Genomic DNA, 14,298 nt, shown 5'->3' with positions numbered 1-14,298 from the left:
ATCCTCATCACCATCACCATCATCATCACCATCATCACCATCATCATCACCATCATCATCACCATCATCACCACCACCACCATCACTACCATCACCACCATCACCATCATCACCATCACCATCGTCACCATCACCACCATCACCATCACTACCATCACTACTATTTTCTGAACACTGATTATGAGCCAGACTAAGTACTAAGATGCATTAAGTATTTTCAATGCCTTGTTTCAAATTCTCATCCTTCTAAATGGGTAGTTTTACTGCATTTACAGGTAAAGAAACTGAGATTTAAGGTGGCAAAGTAACTTGCCTAAGTTCACCTGGTAAAAATCGGAATCCAAACCCATAGGTTATGACATCATAGAAAAACTCAGGTTTCAGGATGCTAGGATTCTTTTTTCCATCTTGGTCCAGGTTTCCCAAATCCCCTAAATGTAAACACTGGCAGAAAAATTACTTATTTGCTATTATTGTGACTTGAATAAGTGCAACATTTAGCTCATTGGGATTTGGACCATAAGCTTAGAAGTCATTTGAGAATATTGAAAAATCCCTTTGTTCCAATTCAGAAATGTTCAGCTGGTGTTGAAAAATATTACTGCAGCTTTATGTAGTTGCCTATTTTTTTCCATGATAAATTTTGTGTCATGAGGGTTTTCTAACTAGCTTTCCAATGAGCCTTTCCATTTGGATTTCTTTTGTGATGTGCAGATGGTAATAAAATAAAGCTGCCACCCCCACCATCACTTTTAACTTTCATCACTACACTGTAAATAGCAAGAGTTCTTACAAGGGACTCCTGGGGTCTCTATAAATTGCTGTTATTTCTGTGGCTTACCACTTGGACCTGGAGTGATTTATCTTTGCACAACTAGGAGCTGCTGTGGCATTCATCATCTGAGTGGAGGCAGAAAGCCAATGGGCCTGTGCTCACTGAGCAGCTAAATGTGACATTTGTGGTACACATGGAGGTCGGGCTAAGTCTGACTGACTCTTAAATGAATGTGCCCACGGGTGCATCCTGGAAACCACAATTGCTAATGAATTAGTCCAACATGCAAACTTCACCAGGATTGGGACTATTATAGGCTGAATGTTGGTGTCCCCCTAAAATTCATTTGTTGAAAAACTAACCCTCAAGGTGGTAGCACTAGAAGCTCGCAGGGTGGCGGCATTGGGAGGTGACTAGATCATGAGGGTGGTGCCCTCATGAATGGGATTAGTGCCCTTATAACAGAGACCAAAAAGAGCTTCCTCACCCCTCTCTCATGTGATGACACAGTGAGAAGACATCATCTATGAACCAGGAAGCAGGATCTCACCAGACACCAAATCTGCCAGCGTCTTTATCTTGGACTTCCAGCCTCCAGGACTGCAAGAAAGAAGTGTTTGTCATTTAAGCCACTCGCCTGTGATATTTTTGTTACAGCATCCTGAAAGAACTAAGACAGAAATCTTGTCTGTATTGTTCATTATTCAGTTCCCATCACCTCACTCAGTGCCTGGAACAGAGTAGATGCTCCAAAAAATCCTTTTCCAATATGTTATTATGAAAGTTTTCAAACACAGGAAATTTCAAAAAAAAATGTTAAAACGAAAACCCATATACTCACCACTTAGATTCTATCACTAAAATGTTGTTATAAAAATAATACATATATGTATAACTGAATTGCTTTGCTGCACAACAGAAATTAACACAACATTATATGTCAGCTATACGTCAATAAAAAAAGAAAAGAAAATGTTATTATATTTGCTTTATGACTTATGTATTCCATTACCTATCCATCCATTAATCCATCTTATTTTCCAGTGGAAATCATTTCAAAGTAAGTTGCAAATTATCAGTATACCTCCCCCTAAATATTTCAGCATGCATATCATTAACTTCAAAATTTGTTCTCAATGTTTTTTTCTTTTGATGGAAATTTACATACAGAATAACATACAAATCTTGAGTACATTTGCTGGCTGTTATGGGCTGAATTGCCTCCCCTTCCCCAGTTCTTATGTTGAAGTCCTAGCCTCCAGTAGCCCTGAAAGGACTCTATTCAGAGATAGGGTCTTTAAAGCAGTAATTTAGTTAAAATGAGGTTGTTAGAGCAGGCACTAATCCAATGACTGGTGTCCCTACAAAAGGGGAAATTAGGACACAGACATGTACGGGGGAAGACCAAGTGAAATCACAGGGAGAAGGCGGCCATCTACAAGTCAAGGAGAGAAGGCTCATAAGGAATCAACCCTGCTGACACCTTGATCTTGGACTTCTGGTCTCCAGAACTGTGAGACAATAAATTCCTGTTGTTTAAGCCACCCAGCCTGTGCTGCTTTGTTACAGCAGCCCTAATAAACTAATACATTGTGTTTTGACAAATGCATTCATCTGTGTAACTCAAACGCCTGTCAAAAAATAAAACATCATCCCCCAGAATATTCTCTCATCCCCCTTCCCCGTCAATCCCCACCCAAACACTATTCTGAGTTTTTCTACTCTTGGTTAAGTTTTGTCCATTCTAGAACTTCATAAAAATGGAATTATGCAGACGTATTATTTTTGTAAGGCTTCTTTCACTCAGTGTAATGTTTTTGAGATTCATTTGTGTTTTTTCACGTATCAGAACTTTATTCCTTTTATTGCTAAATATCATCCCATAGTATGAACTTTCCACAGTATGTTTATGCCTTCTCCTATTGATGGACATTTAGGTTGTTGCCAATGTTCATATATAATGACTAAAACTGTTGTGAATATTCTTGTACAAGTCTTTTTGTGACAAATGTTTTTCTTTCTCTTGGATAAATATCTAGGAATGGAATGGCTGAACCCTATGGTAGACCTAGGTTTAGTTTTACTTAAAAAAAAAAACAACTTCCAGAATTCTTTCCAAAGTGGTTGTACCATTTTACATCTTCACCAATAATGTTCAAGAGTTCCAGTTGCTCCAAATCCTCATCAACACTGGGAGTTTTCTCTGTTAAGTATTTGAGGAAGAAATAAAGATGTGGATTATTTCTGAGTTCTGAGGTGATGGTGCCCAGAACTGCTTGGAGCAGACTTCTAATGGAATTCAGGTTTCTTTCTCACAAAGGAGAGGACATAAAACAATGAGAAGATGATGAGATTTGGAGATGAGTTATCTGGGTCCAGATCTCAACTCTACTATTTAATAGCTGTGTGACCTGGGCAAGTCCTTTAAATTCTCTGAGCTTCGTTTTTCTCATGTGTCACAAGGAACTAACACTAGCATCACAGGATTGGTAAGTATTAAATGAGAACGTCTGTCTAGCAGAGTTGAGCACAGAGCCTGCCCATGGTGAAGTTCAGGAGTTGATCGTTTGGGACACAGATCAGTTACTCTGTTCTCCTTTTGCATCTTTTCTTGGGGCCTCTTGTCCCTTTCTCCCACTCACATGTCCCTTAAGTTTTTTCTTGCCTTCTCTTCCCCCTCCCTGATGCCTCTGTAATAAAACAGAATCATCCATTAGAACCCTGCACAACCAGTAGCTGAATGCATCCTTTGAAAGTGTCAAGGGAACCAAGTTACAGAAAAAAGACCTAAATTAGAACTGAGCTCTATTTCTCATTAGCTGTGACACCAGGGACAATTGGCCTTCATTTTCTTACCTGTAAATTATAGACAATAAGACCTTGTCCCATGGGCTGTTGGGTGTGTCAAATCAAGCCAGTGTCTAAAACCCCTAGTGCCCGGCAGTGGTTAAGACTCCACCTGCCAATGCAGGGAACGTGGGTTCAATCCATGGTCTGGGAAGATCCCACATGCCATGGAGCAACTAAGCCCGTGTGCCACAACTACTGAGCCTGAGCTCTAGGACCCATGAGCCACAACTACTGAGCCCATGCACCACAACTTTTGAAGCCCCTGCACATAGAGCCCATGCTCCACAGCAAGAGAAGCCACCTCAATAAGAAGCCTGCACACCACAATGAAGAGTAGCCACCACTCTCCGCAACTAAAGAAAGCCTGCATGCAGCAACGGGGACCCAACAGCCAATAAATAAAAAATAAAGGAAATAAATAAATAAATATTTTTAAAGTTTAAAGAAAGAGAGAGAGAGAAGGCCACTCTATAAAATAAAAATAAAAAAATAAAACACCTAGTGACTGGCATAGAGTAGGTGGTCAAGAAATGGGAACCCCTTTCCTCCTGAAGCCTGAGGTCAAAAGACACTTTGCATGCCTGAGGTCTGGCCCTTTCTGCCTGCCCTCAACTCTGCTCCTGATTCATTCAGGACTGATGAAAGCCCTTGGTCCTTTTCTCTCTCTCTTTGACCTTCCTATTCAAGCCCTTAACATTCCATTGAGCATTCAAAGCCAAGACACCTTGTGTGTGATCATACCCCAAGCCCTGGAGACGGTGGGCAGTGTGTACTGGTAGAGAAATAGATGAGAAGAAGGAAAAAGAAAAAGAGAGGAGGAAGGATCCATTTAACACCTGTTTCCATTCTGAGCCTCAAAAAAAAAAAAAAAAAAAAGATTTCAGCAAGTTCCCTCCCCCCGGGCCCCTTCCCTATCATCCTGTCATGAAGACCTTAGAGATACACCCGGGGCATCCCTTCTCTCTTCAATTAAAGATAAAGAAAAGCTTCTTCAAGTTTAACAAATGATTTCTGTGAAATGAAAATAAAAGCCTTTCATTCAATGATCATTCCATGTTATTATTATTATTAACTACTGGTTGACTCGTGCTAATTGAGCTCCTCTGGATAAAAGGGTAACGTTTCTTAATACAGAGCAGCCACCCAACCATTTAGCAATTTTCAGAATATGTTCTCTGTGCTTTGCGTAATTAAAGGAACATCTGGGAGAGGGGTTCACGCGTTGTCGGGGTGATCTTGGGGGAGCGTGGTGACCTGCCACCACTCACTAGCTCCTTCATTCACCACATTCGTTCTAAATGAGTTCTCAAAGCTATACTTCTTGAAGTTGCCCGAACCTTACACAGTGATGAATGCATGAAGTCTCCTAGACTCATAGATTTTCACTGGATAATTAGGAAATGGAGTGGATGGAGCTCGTCCAAATTGTACTCTTGGGTAGCTCAGATAGCTTAATTTAAATTGCTGGAGCATTTACGTATGTGGCAGGGTGGAAGGTTTTGGAAGCAAATGAAACTTCATTAGACCAGCTACGAATAATGGCTATGACTTTTTCTAGATTGTGACCTCAGGCATGTCATCTTTCAGAGCCTCAGTTTCCTCATCTGCAAAAAGTAAATAATATGACCAACTGCAAAGAGTTGTCATAGAAATTGGAGGTGATATATAAAGTATCAAATGTAGTACATAACAGGTGCTCTCAGTGGAGGTGCTATCTTATCATCCTCCTCATCACCATCCTCATCCTCATCCTCACCCTCATCCTCATCCTCATCATCCAGCAGTGAGTTTCTGGCCTTTAACTTGCAGCCACTTTGAATCCACATGACGCTATGTAAAAACATTCCCCTGGACTTCTCTCCAAAGGTAGGCAAAATGCTATGTTTAATGCAAGAAGGGTGGAGATATGTAACCTCTAAACATCTGTGTAAGGTCGATTTCTTTGTCCTTCTGCTTCCCAAGGACTAAAAAGTATGCACAGTGACTGAACACACATTTATACATTATTTATGTATGGAAAGACAATGCTATTGTAACTTGCAATGCACAAAGACATAAATAAGCCTTGTTAAGTCAGAATTCTACACAGGGTGTGCTCTTTACCTGGTTTTTTGCTCTCAGGGCACCAGAATTATGGCTGTGATAGTCAGGGGGGTTGACCTGGACATGACATCTGCTTTAACAATACCTGTAGGAATTCTAAAACCTGGGACTTTTCAAAAAGTAAAGGAAGATTTAGACAGAATGTCTGAGCCTTTTCACTGACTTCTAAGGAGGTTCTGATTCCTGCTTTTTCTACACTCCTCAAGTCACTGTGATGGGCCATGAAGTCCATCCTTCTGGCCCAAGGACGAGTTGGTCAAGTTCAAGTTCAGATTGGAACATGTTGCCCATGGGTAGAGGATCCAAAGAAAAAAATGTTTATGTCACATGTGGGCATTGGTCTCTCTTCTCCCACTCCAATTATATGCCAGAGCAGTTTTGACCAAAGGTCGAAATCTCAGATACCTACAGGTGCCAAGCAGGTTTCATAAATGAGTGACAGTACTTTCTGGAAAGCACAGCTACTGCTCAGTGTCAGCCAACTGTGGCCAGGTGAGAACGTGCAGTGTTACCAGATAGTCTTATTTTTTAGGATAAGTTAAGAGATCAGATTTTGGTAAAAATCTTCAATTTTTTAAACTATCGGCCAATAATAATAATAATAATTGGAAAAAAACACTGTAGAAGTCAAACAAGAATATTCAAGGGCCAGACTGGAATTAATCAGAACCAGGTTCAAATCTAAACCTTATTATCTTCTGACCTTGGAGGTACTGCTTATCTACTCTAAGGCTCTGTCTCCTCACCTGTGAAATAAAGGTAATGATGGTGCCTACTTCATCGGTTGGTACTCAAGTCAATTAAGATTATACTGACAAAGCCCTAAGCGCAAGGCCTGACACATAGAGTTGAATTAACACTAGTTTAATAAATCATTGACACATCAAAATGTGGGGACAACATTCGAGAATATCAGACAAAGTTTACCTCCCCAGGTCCTACACAATGATTAATTGTGGACCATCCAATCTTATTTCTTGGTAATTTTACACATATGTCTCCAAGTTGGCAGAAATTCTGAGCCAGCTTTGTCCCCAAGAGCTGCCCATGAAAAATGATCTCTTCCCTCTTCAAATCTAAGCCAGTTCCACACCAATAAATGTGACTTATATCTGACCCTCTACTTTGAGATAAGAGGAGGAAATGGGCCCATGATGGGTCAATTTGAAAGGTTCCCCTTCCCCCGACACCGAGTCCTGGATTTTCCCCTGGGAGCCTACTCTGTCCATGTCATCATTCATCTTTGTCTCTGCATCTTGACTTATCTTGGGAAGCAGAGTCACTGGACCTGGGATGTAGGGGCCAGTCCCCTGGGTGCTATCCATGTTCTGTATAGATGAGAGGTGTCACAGGAAAAAGCCAGCTCATGGGTCAGGAAAGGCCAGAAGTCTCTCTAGACCAGGGTTCCTCAACCTCAACACTACTGACATCTTGAACCAGGTAATTCTTTGTCACCAGGGCTGCCCTGTGTGCTCTAGGATGTTCAGCAGCCTCCCTGGCCTCTACCCACTAGATGCCAGTAGCACACATACACACACACATATACCACTTATTACAACCACAAGTGTCTCCAGCCTTTGTCAAGTGTTCCCTGGCGGGAGGGCAGGGGGGACAAATTTGCTCCTGGTTGCGGGCCACTGCTCTAAATCCACACTCCTGCTATTTCTGGGGCAATCACTGATCCAGAAAATCTCCCTGCAGTAAAATTGCCAGGTCACGTGTGCTTCCCATGGAGGATGTGGGGTGAAGTTCCCTCCAAAAGGAGACAAAGACCATGAGTAGGAGGAGCACTCCCTGGAAAGAATGATGTAGGAAGAGACATATAATGGGCTTTGGAGTCAGATGGACAAGGGCTCAAATTCAGGTTCACACTCAGCTGAGTGACATTAGGCAAGTTACCTCATCTCTCTGAGCCTCACATCTTTCCTCTGGAAGATAAGGATAACACTACCCTCTTCCAGGGAAATATTGTCCATTTAAAATGTGATAATGGGGACTTCCCTGGTGGCCCAGTGGTTAAGAATCTGCCTGCCAATGCAGGGGACATGGGTTCAATCCCTGGTCCAGGAAGATTCCACATGCCTCGGAGCAACTAAGCCCATATGCCACAACTACTGAAGCCCATTCAGCTAGAGCCCATGCTCTGCAACAAGGGAAGCCACCACAGTGAGAAGCCCATGCATTACAGGGAAAACTAGACCCCGCTCGCCGCGACGAGAGAAAGCGTAAGGGCAGCAAAGACCCAACGCAGTCAATAAATTAATTAATTAAAATAATAAATTTATTTTTTAAAAAATAAATAAAATAAAATGTGATAATGTCAGGATTAAGGGTATCACTATGTCATACAGTCCTGCTAAATAAACAGAAATAACTATTGCTTCATGGGGAAGGTGAAAATGTACTTTAATCTTTAAAAAGAAGTTAGCAGCTTCTGTTCGGTGTTTTATGTATTTAGACCTGGCCCCACTGATTTAACAAATGGCCTAGTCACAGCAGGAAAATTAAGGGCTGTCTCTTAAATGAAATATTTTCCCTCTAGTGGTCTTATGCCTTCCTTCCTTCCCTCTCTAGGCTACCTGGTCAAGAAATCATCCATGATCTGTTTAGTATAAAAATACACAAAATATCTCTCTTCTTCCATTTTCTTTGTCTAAAGCACTGAGTCCAGGCCCCCAAAGAACTAGACTCACCCTCCCCCACTCCTTAGACCAGTTCCCTCCCTCAGTAAATATTTTTGAGGACCTACTATGTGCCAGGCATTTGAGGCTGATGGGTGAAAAGATGTCACCATCTTATATTTATAAATTCAGAAACGAGTGGGGAAAGGAGATTAGTAGATGGTCCATTACAATACATTGTGATCACTAAAATATACCTCTTGCTTGAAAAACTGATTGGAGTCCGTACAAGACTACAATTTTATGCTAGTGAAGAAATTAAGGGAAGGGAAAATAAGTGTAAGCAAAAGAAGAGGAAGTCAGGAGGAAGATGAATGGCCATGACACACATATTCAATAGGTAACTTGTAGCCTGCAAGTTGAGCACTGAGCTTCCTAGTAGCCAATGCAAAGAGAAGTTATGGGACAATTTGGTGTGGTCAGCAGAGGAGAGATATATAATCCTGCAGGGAGTTAGGAAAGATATCCTGTAGGAGGTCATATCTGAGCATTCATGCAGATAAATAAAACAGGGAAGGCTGATGTAGGCACACGTCATAGCAAACGCAAAGCCTGGAGGCAAGATCTCCAAGCTTGCTCTCATGGAAACCTCCAAGCTTGTGAGCAAATTTCAGGATGCTGTTGCTCTTGCCTTTTCTCTTTACCTGATGGGACGGGTACCAACTTTTACAAAGAGTTTCACCAGTGATCCGCCTTTGCTGTTCCCACAGCAAGTTGTTTAGAAAGGTGAGATTCAGTGAGAGCTCCATGGGCTACAAAAGAAAAGCACATTCTGAAATTTTGCCTTTGCTTTTTGTTCCTGGCTTGGCAGAGTAGAGAATACACAAAAATTGATTCAGAGGTAAATGCTCTGCAAATAAAGCATTAACGGGAAAAGAAAGTCTCCCCTCCCCCCCCCGCCCCCCGCCGTGCTGCCTAGATTGCAGGTTCCTATCCTTGCTGACGCGGGGTCTGCATTGCTGGTTAACTGCCCTGCATGTTGTCTGACCAGGCATATGAGAGCCCCAGAACGCATGCCCAGTGCGGACCGAGTGAAAGAGATTTCCTCAGCTCACTTCTTGCTTATGCACGTGGCCAGGAGCAGCCAACCAGCCAATCCACCCTGGTACTCCTTTTGCATCTACCTGATGCCAGACATCGTGCTGGAGCCAGACTGTGGAGGACCTCGTAAGCCTTATTTTGTGGATCAGGTTCCCCCCGAGATGAACTCTGAGTGGAGATTTGCATGCGGGAGGTTTACTGGGGAGTGCGCTCAGGTAGAATGCCTGGGAGGAAAAGGGAAGGCAGACTGGGCAGATGGAGCAGGTGAACAACGGTGCAGTTACAACAGCAAGCTCAGCTGATGCCACAGGGGGCACTGTGGTGTCCCAAATTGAAGCCAGGGAGCCAGGCCTTTGTACCTCCAACACTGGCCAGTCTTGGATGGAGTCTTCCCCTGATGAGGGGCATAACCTCAGAGGAGGCAGTACCCTGTCTAGGGCAGGACTCAGCTGTGAGCTCTTGGTTTTGCAGGGAGTCAGGGCAGCACACCACAGCATCCACTACACCACATAAATAAGCTGGGATTTTATTCTCAGAATGTAGAGAAGTTACTGACGTGTTTCAGGCAGGGGAACAGCATGATCTGATTTTTGTTGTTTAAAGACCACTCCAGCTGGGTGATGAAGTGGAGGTGGGCAAGGATGGCAGCAGGGAGACCAGTTAGGAGGCTATTGGAGACGTCTTCGTCAGAAAGGATGGTGACGTGGTGGCAATGGACGTTTGAGACAGCAGGACACGATGAATGACTGCCTGGAGAGCGGGGAGGACTCGGGCTTGAGCATCTGATGGATCACAAGATAGTGGACCCTGGAGACAGATGGGGTTTCAGGAGGGAGCTGTGTACTCCATCTGAAGCAGAGAGAGCCTGAGGTCCCTGGGAGATGCCCAAGAGAAACTGTCATACAGTTTTTTTTTGTTTTTTGTTTTTTCCAGGAGAAACAGCTTTATTTTGAGAGTTGGAGAGTGAGAGGAAGACCTGAGATAGCATACTAAGCTAAGGAGCAGAGATTGGTTTCCAAAATGGCAGTCAGAGCTCATCAACCAAATGGACTCCATTTCCCAGCAGACTTGCAGGGAGTGCAATCAATAAAAGGCCTGCTGGGAAATGTTTATTTGCCACTAAATCACCCAAGCGTGCCACAATTACAAGAAAGGTACAGGTCACTTTTTTCTTTCCACTAAATTTCCACAGCATCTCCCCAATCATAAGTATTAAAAAACAAAGTAAAAAATCACATGTTACAGATCTTAGACTTGTCTTCAGCATTTAGTTCAAATCTCCATCTTCAAAAAATAGTTCTCCTGCAAAACCCATCAGCTAAAAGTTCTATCCAAGCAGTGAAAAGATGGCCTTTGTTAGCTGATGGCAATTCTTTTCTCATTTTCCCTAGCCAGTTAGGGTTTATCAGCAGAGTGAGGCTTAGATTGCAGGGGTGGCGGTGGGAGAGGGACACGGGGGCTATATTACCCCCAGTACAAGATGGCATCTGAAGCTTGATGGGAGAGCAGAACTGGAGAGACTTGAGGGAAGGGTCCAGGCCCTGTATTCAATCAGAGTCACTGCTGGAAGAGGAGGAGGAGGAGGAGGAATGCTTGCCATGCTTGTGGTGTTTCTGCTTCTTTTTATGAGCTTTCTTCATTTTCTTCTGCATCTTCTTGTCAATCACTATTCCTGGTCCTACCATGCCAGGAGTCAATGGATTTACAGGATGCATGCCAGGGGCAGGTGGTGGGTATGGAGGGGGGTAGGGACCTGAGGGTTGGCATCCTGGATACCCTGGTTGTGGCACAGGATAACAGGGCCCACAAGGGGGAAAGGCTGGATTCCCCTGGGGTGCTCCTGGGGGAGTCCGAAAGGGGCCTGGAGGACAGACAGGGTTGGCCGGTGGTGGATGGGCAGGATTGCAACCTCCAGGGTACCCGACATTAGGCGGGTGTGGATATGGCCCTTGATGCCCGGCATTGGGATTCCACATGTTCGGGTGTTTCCTCCAGCCTTTACACCACTGCCTGGGCGGACGCCTTCTTCCAAGCCTGTCATACAGTTTTGAGTATGGAGCTCAGGAGGAAAAACCAAGCTAGAGACAAAAGAAGGGAAATCCTGAGCATAAAAAAGATACCTGAGGCTATGGTGGTAGATGAGCCTTCCGAGGAAGGCTGCATAGCTTGAAATGGAAAGGGAGCCAATGAGAGAAGCCTGGAGAAATCCAATTTTTAAGGAAAGAGCAGATGGGTGGAGGCCAGAAAAACAGGCTAAGAAACAAGCCAGGATGTCAGTCAAACACCAGCAGAACATGGTAATAATATATCTAATTTTATTGAATGGTCTCTAAGCTACAAGCCTTGTAAAGGTTATTTATTTTTATATCTTTGACGGTGGAAGAAACTGAGGCTTAGATGAGTGAATTAACTTCTTCAGGATTGCACAGTCGGCAGGGATGGAACAAGGGGTTCATCTCAGAGCACCTGCTTCTATATCTAATGCCCTGATTTACTGCTGTAAAGATAACAAGACCATGGAGAGTTTTTCAGGAAGGAAGGAGTGGTCAAACCTGGCAAGTATTGCAGAGGAGATGCAAGACGGAAAATGACAGTGTCTATGATCTTTTCAGCAAGGAAGGCTTTGGCAGCTTGGTGAGGGCACACCTACTTGGATGATGGGCACAGAAGCCAGAGTGTACCGAGCCAAGGATGAATGATGAATTACTCTGAGCTTCATTGGCCGTGAAGTTCTGATGTAGATTCATCCACCTTACTAGGTTTCCCAGCCAACCTTGTACTTTCGTTTTAGTTTTCTCTATGCATGGCTATCTTGTTGGACAGAAGGTCCATATGAAACCTGTTGGTTTATTTAACACTATTGGGTGCCTACAGAAAAGAGAAGGATGGACACAATTAGTCCAGGAGAGCGTAAATAATGACAGAATGATAGGCAACACCCCTAACTCCACCAGCCTTAGGATAGGGTGAGGGACTGGTCCACTGTCCAATGGACTTCATGGTACTTCTCAGGCTCCCTTTGTGTTGCATCTACTGTAATATTGCTTTGAGTTCTTTGGAGTTTTCTTTTTTTGAGTTTGGAGAAAATTCTTATTATTCTAAGAATAATAACACCACAATCATATTTATTGACTCAGGAGCTAGTTCTAGAAATCCAATCATATGCTAAGTGCCAGGGATACAGGTTAAATCAGAGAGACTCAGTCCTGGAGGAGTCACACTCCTGCTGAAGAAGGAAGGAACATAAGGAAACAAATGTGATGCTCAGCGATGAGGAACAGTGAAGGTGAATTATGGGCTTGGTGGGGATCTCAGCGAAGGGAGTGGAATCAACTTGCTGGGAGCAGGGGGTTTCTGTATACAGAAAGTTTATCGACTGAAACAAGTGGAGTCTTGAATCACATGACACTCAGAGTGGGGGGAGCATGGTGCATTTGGGAGCCTATGTAGTTCCACATGGATAACCTGAGAATTTTGTAAGGAAACAGCAGGAGATGAGGGCAGGGAGAGAGGCACCTCCCCACAGGACACGGCACTTCATAGTTTGCAAAGTTTCGCCACCTCCGTTATGTAAATGATTCTCCGAGGCACAGAGGAAAGAAACATATGGATTGAATTACCTAATATATGCCTGACATTGGCTTGGAATTTTTTTAAGTTGTCCTACATAAATCCCACCACGTGCCTAAGATGTAGGTACTAGTGTTTCTGCTTAAAAATTAAAGAAATTGACACCCAGAGAAGGTAATGATTTGTCCAAGGTCAGAGCATAGAGATTGTAACCTAGGACCATCCGACTCCCAAGTCTGTTCTCTTTTTATTACATAATCCTCTCTTTTTCCTATGCTTAAATATTCTTAAGTACAGGCGGAGACGCATACTATTATATACCTAAAAAGTGAAGTGAATCATGTATGGAGAGATAGCTGACCTGTCCTTAGCACGGCATGGTTTCAAAGCTATTTTTTTAAGCAGCTGATCTAAGAAAAAAAATGTTTCTTCCATATTGATCTTTTTTTTTAAATTTTATTTATTTATTTGTTTGTTTGTTTCTTTATTTATTTATTTATTTTTTTGGGGGGGTACACCAAGTTCAATCATCTGTTTTTATACACATATCCCCGTATTCCCTCCCTCCCTCAACCCCCCCACCCTCCCTCGAGTCCCCCCCACCCTCCCTTTCCCAGTCCTCTAAGGCATCTTCCATCCTCGAGTTGAACACCCTTTGTTATTGATCTTTAATATCACTAAATGCAAATGGTCAGTGAGGGGGTGGGAGTGGAGTCTGGGGGAAGACTAGATTTAAATCACTTCTTGAACCTTGAATCTGAAAGTACAAGCTTGTGATGAGGACTTTTAATAATGTGGACATACGCAGAATTTCAAAATCTTTTCATTCTAATGTACTGATTTGGGGGAATATTTCTAAACAGGTTTGTGACATTCAGTTTGCAGGCAGAGAAAGATAAAGGGTGGGCAGAGGGTGGGAATCCATTAAAATAATAAAGTGTTTCTGATATGATAACCAAGCCCATGAGGAGGGTTCATCCTTTGTTCATTCATCACTCATCATCCCCTATGATACGTGAGTCCTCCTGGGTACCAGGCACCACTCAAAGCATGGAGGATCAATCATCGGACAATGTAGCCAAAGCCCTGCCCTCCAGAAGTTATAATCCGGTGGGAAACACCATGGAATTTCTAAGTGTGTTGCCATGAAGATAAACAGTGGAAATGAGACTTAATGACAAAATTCAGCGTTTCTTATCTTGTTGCTAACTAGCTGCCCTCTTGTGGTAAGACTACTTAGCATTTCTATTTCTTCATTTCTTCATCTGCAAAGCAGGA

The 14,298-nt window shown here is 43.1% G+C and overlaps 1 protein-coding gene across 1 annotated transcript; it reads right to left on the bottom strand.

Annotated features, from left to right (window-relative positions):
• Positions 1–10,923: 10,923 nt before the first annotated feature.
• LOC130829014 (proline-rich protein 13-like) lies at positions 10,924–11,480 on the bottom strand. The gene has a single exon (XM_057695107.1). It carries the CDS (start codon positions 11,424–11,426, stop codon positions 10,998–11,000), a length of 429 nt encoding a protein of 142 aa, XP_057551090.1. The 5' UTR covers positions 11,427–11,480; the 3' UTR covers positions 10,924–10,997.
• Between the last annotated feature and the right edge of the window lie 2,818 nt (positions 11,481–14,298).

This window comes from Hippopotamus amphibius, chromosome 9 (assembly GCF_030028045.1).
Source record: "Hippopotamus amphibius kiboko isolate mHipAmp2 chromosome 9, mHipAmp2.hap2, whole genome shotgun sequence".
Lineage (NCBI taxonomy): Eukaryota > Metazoa > Chordata > Mammalia > Artiodactyla > Hippopotamidae > Hippopotamus > Hippopotamus amphibius.
The sequence above is the reverse complement of the archived record's forward strand: the minus strand, read 5'-3'. Positions and strand labels throughout refer to the sequence as shown.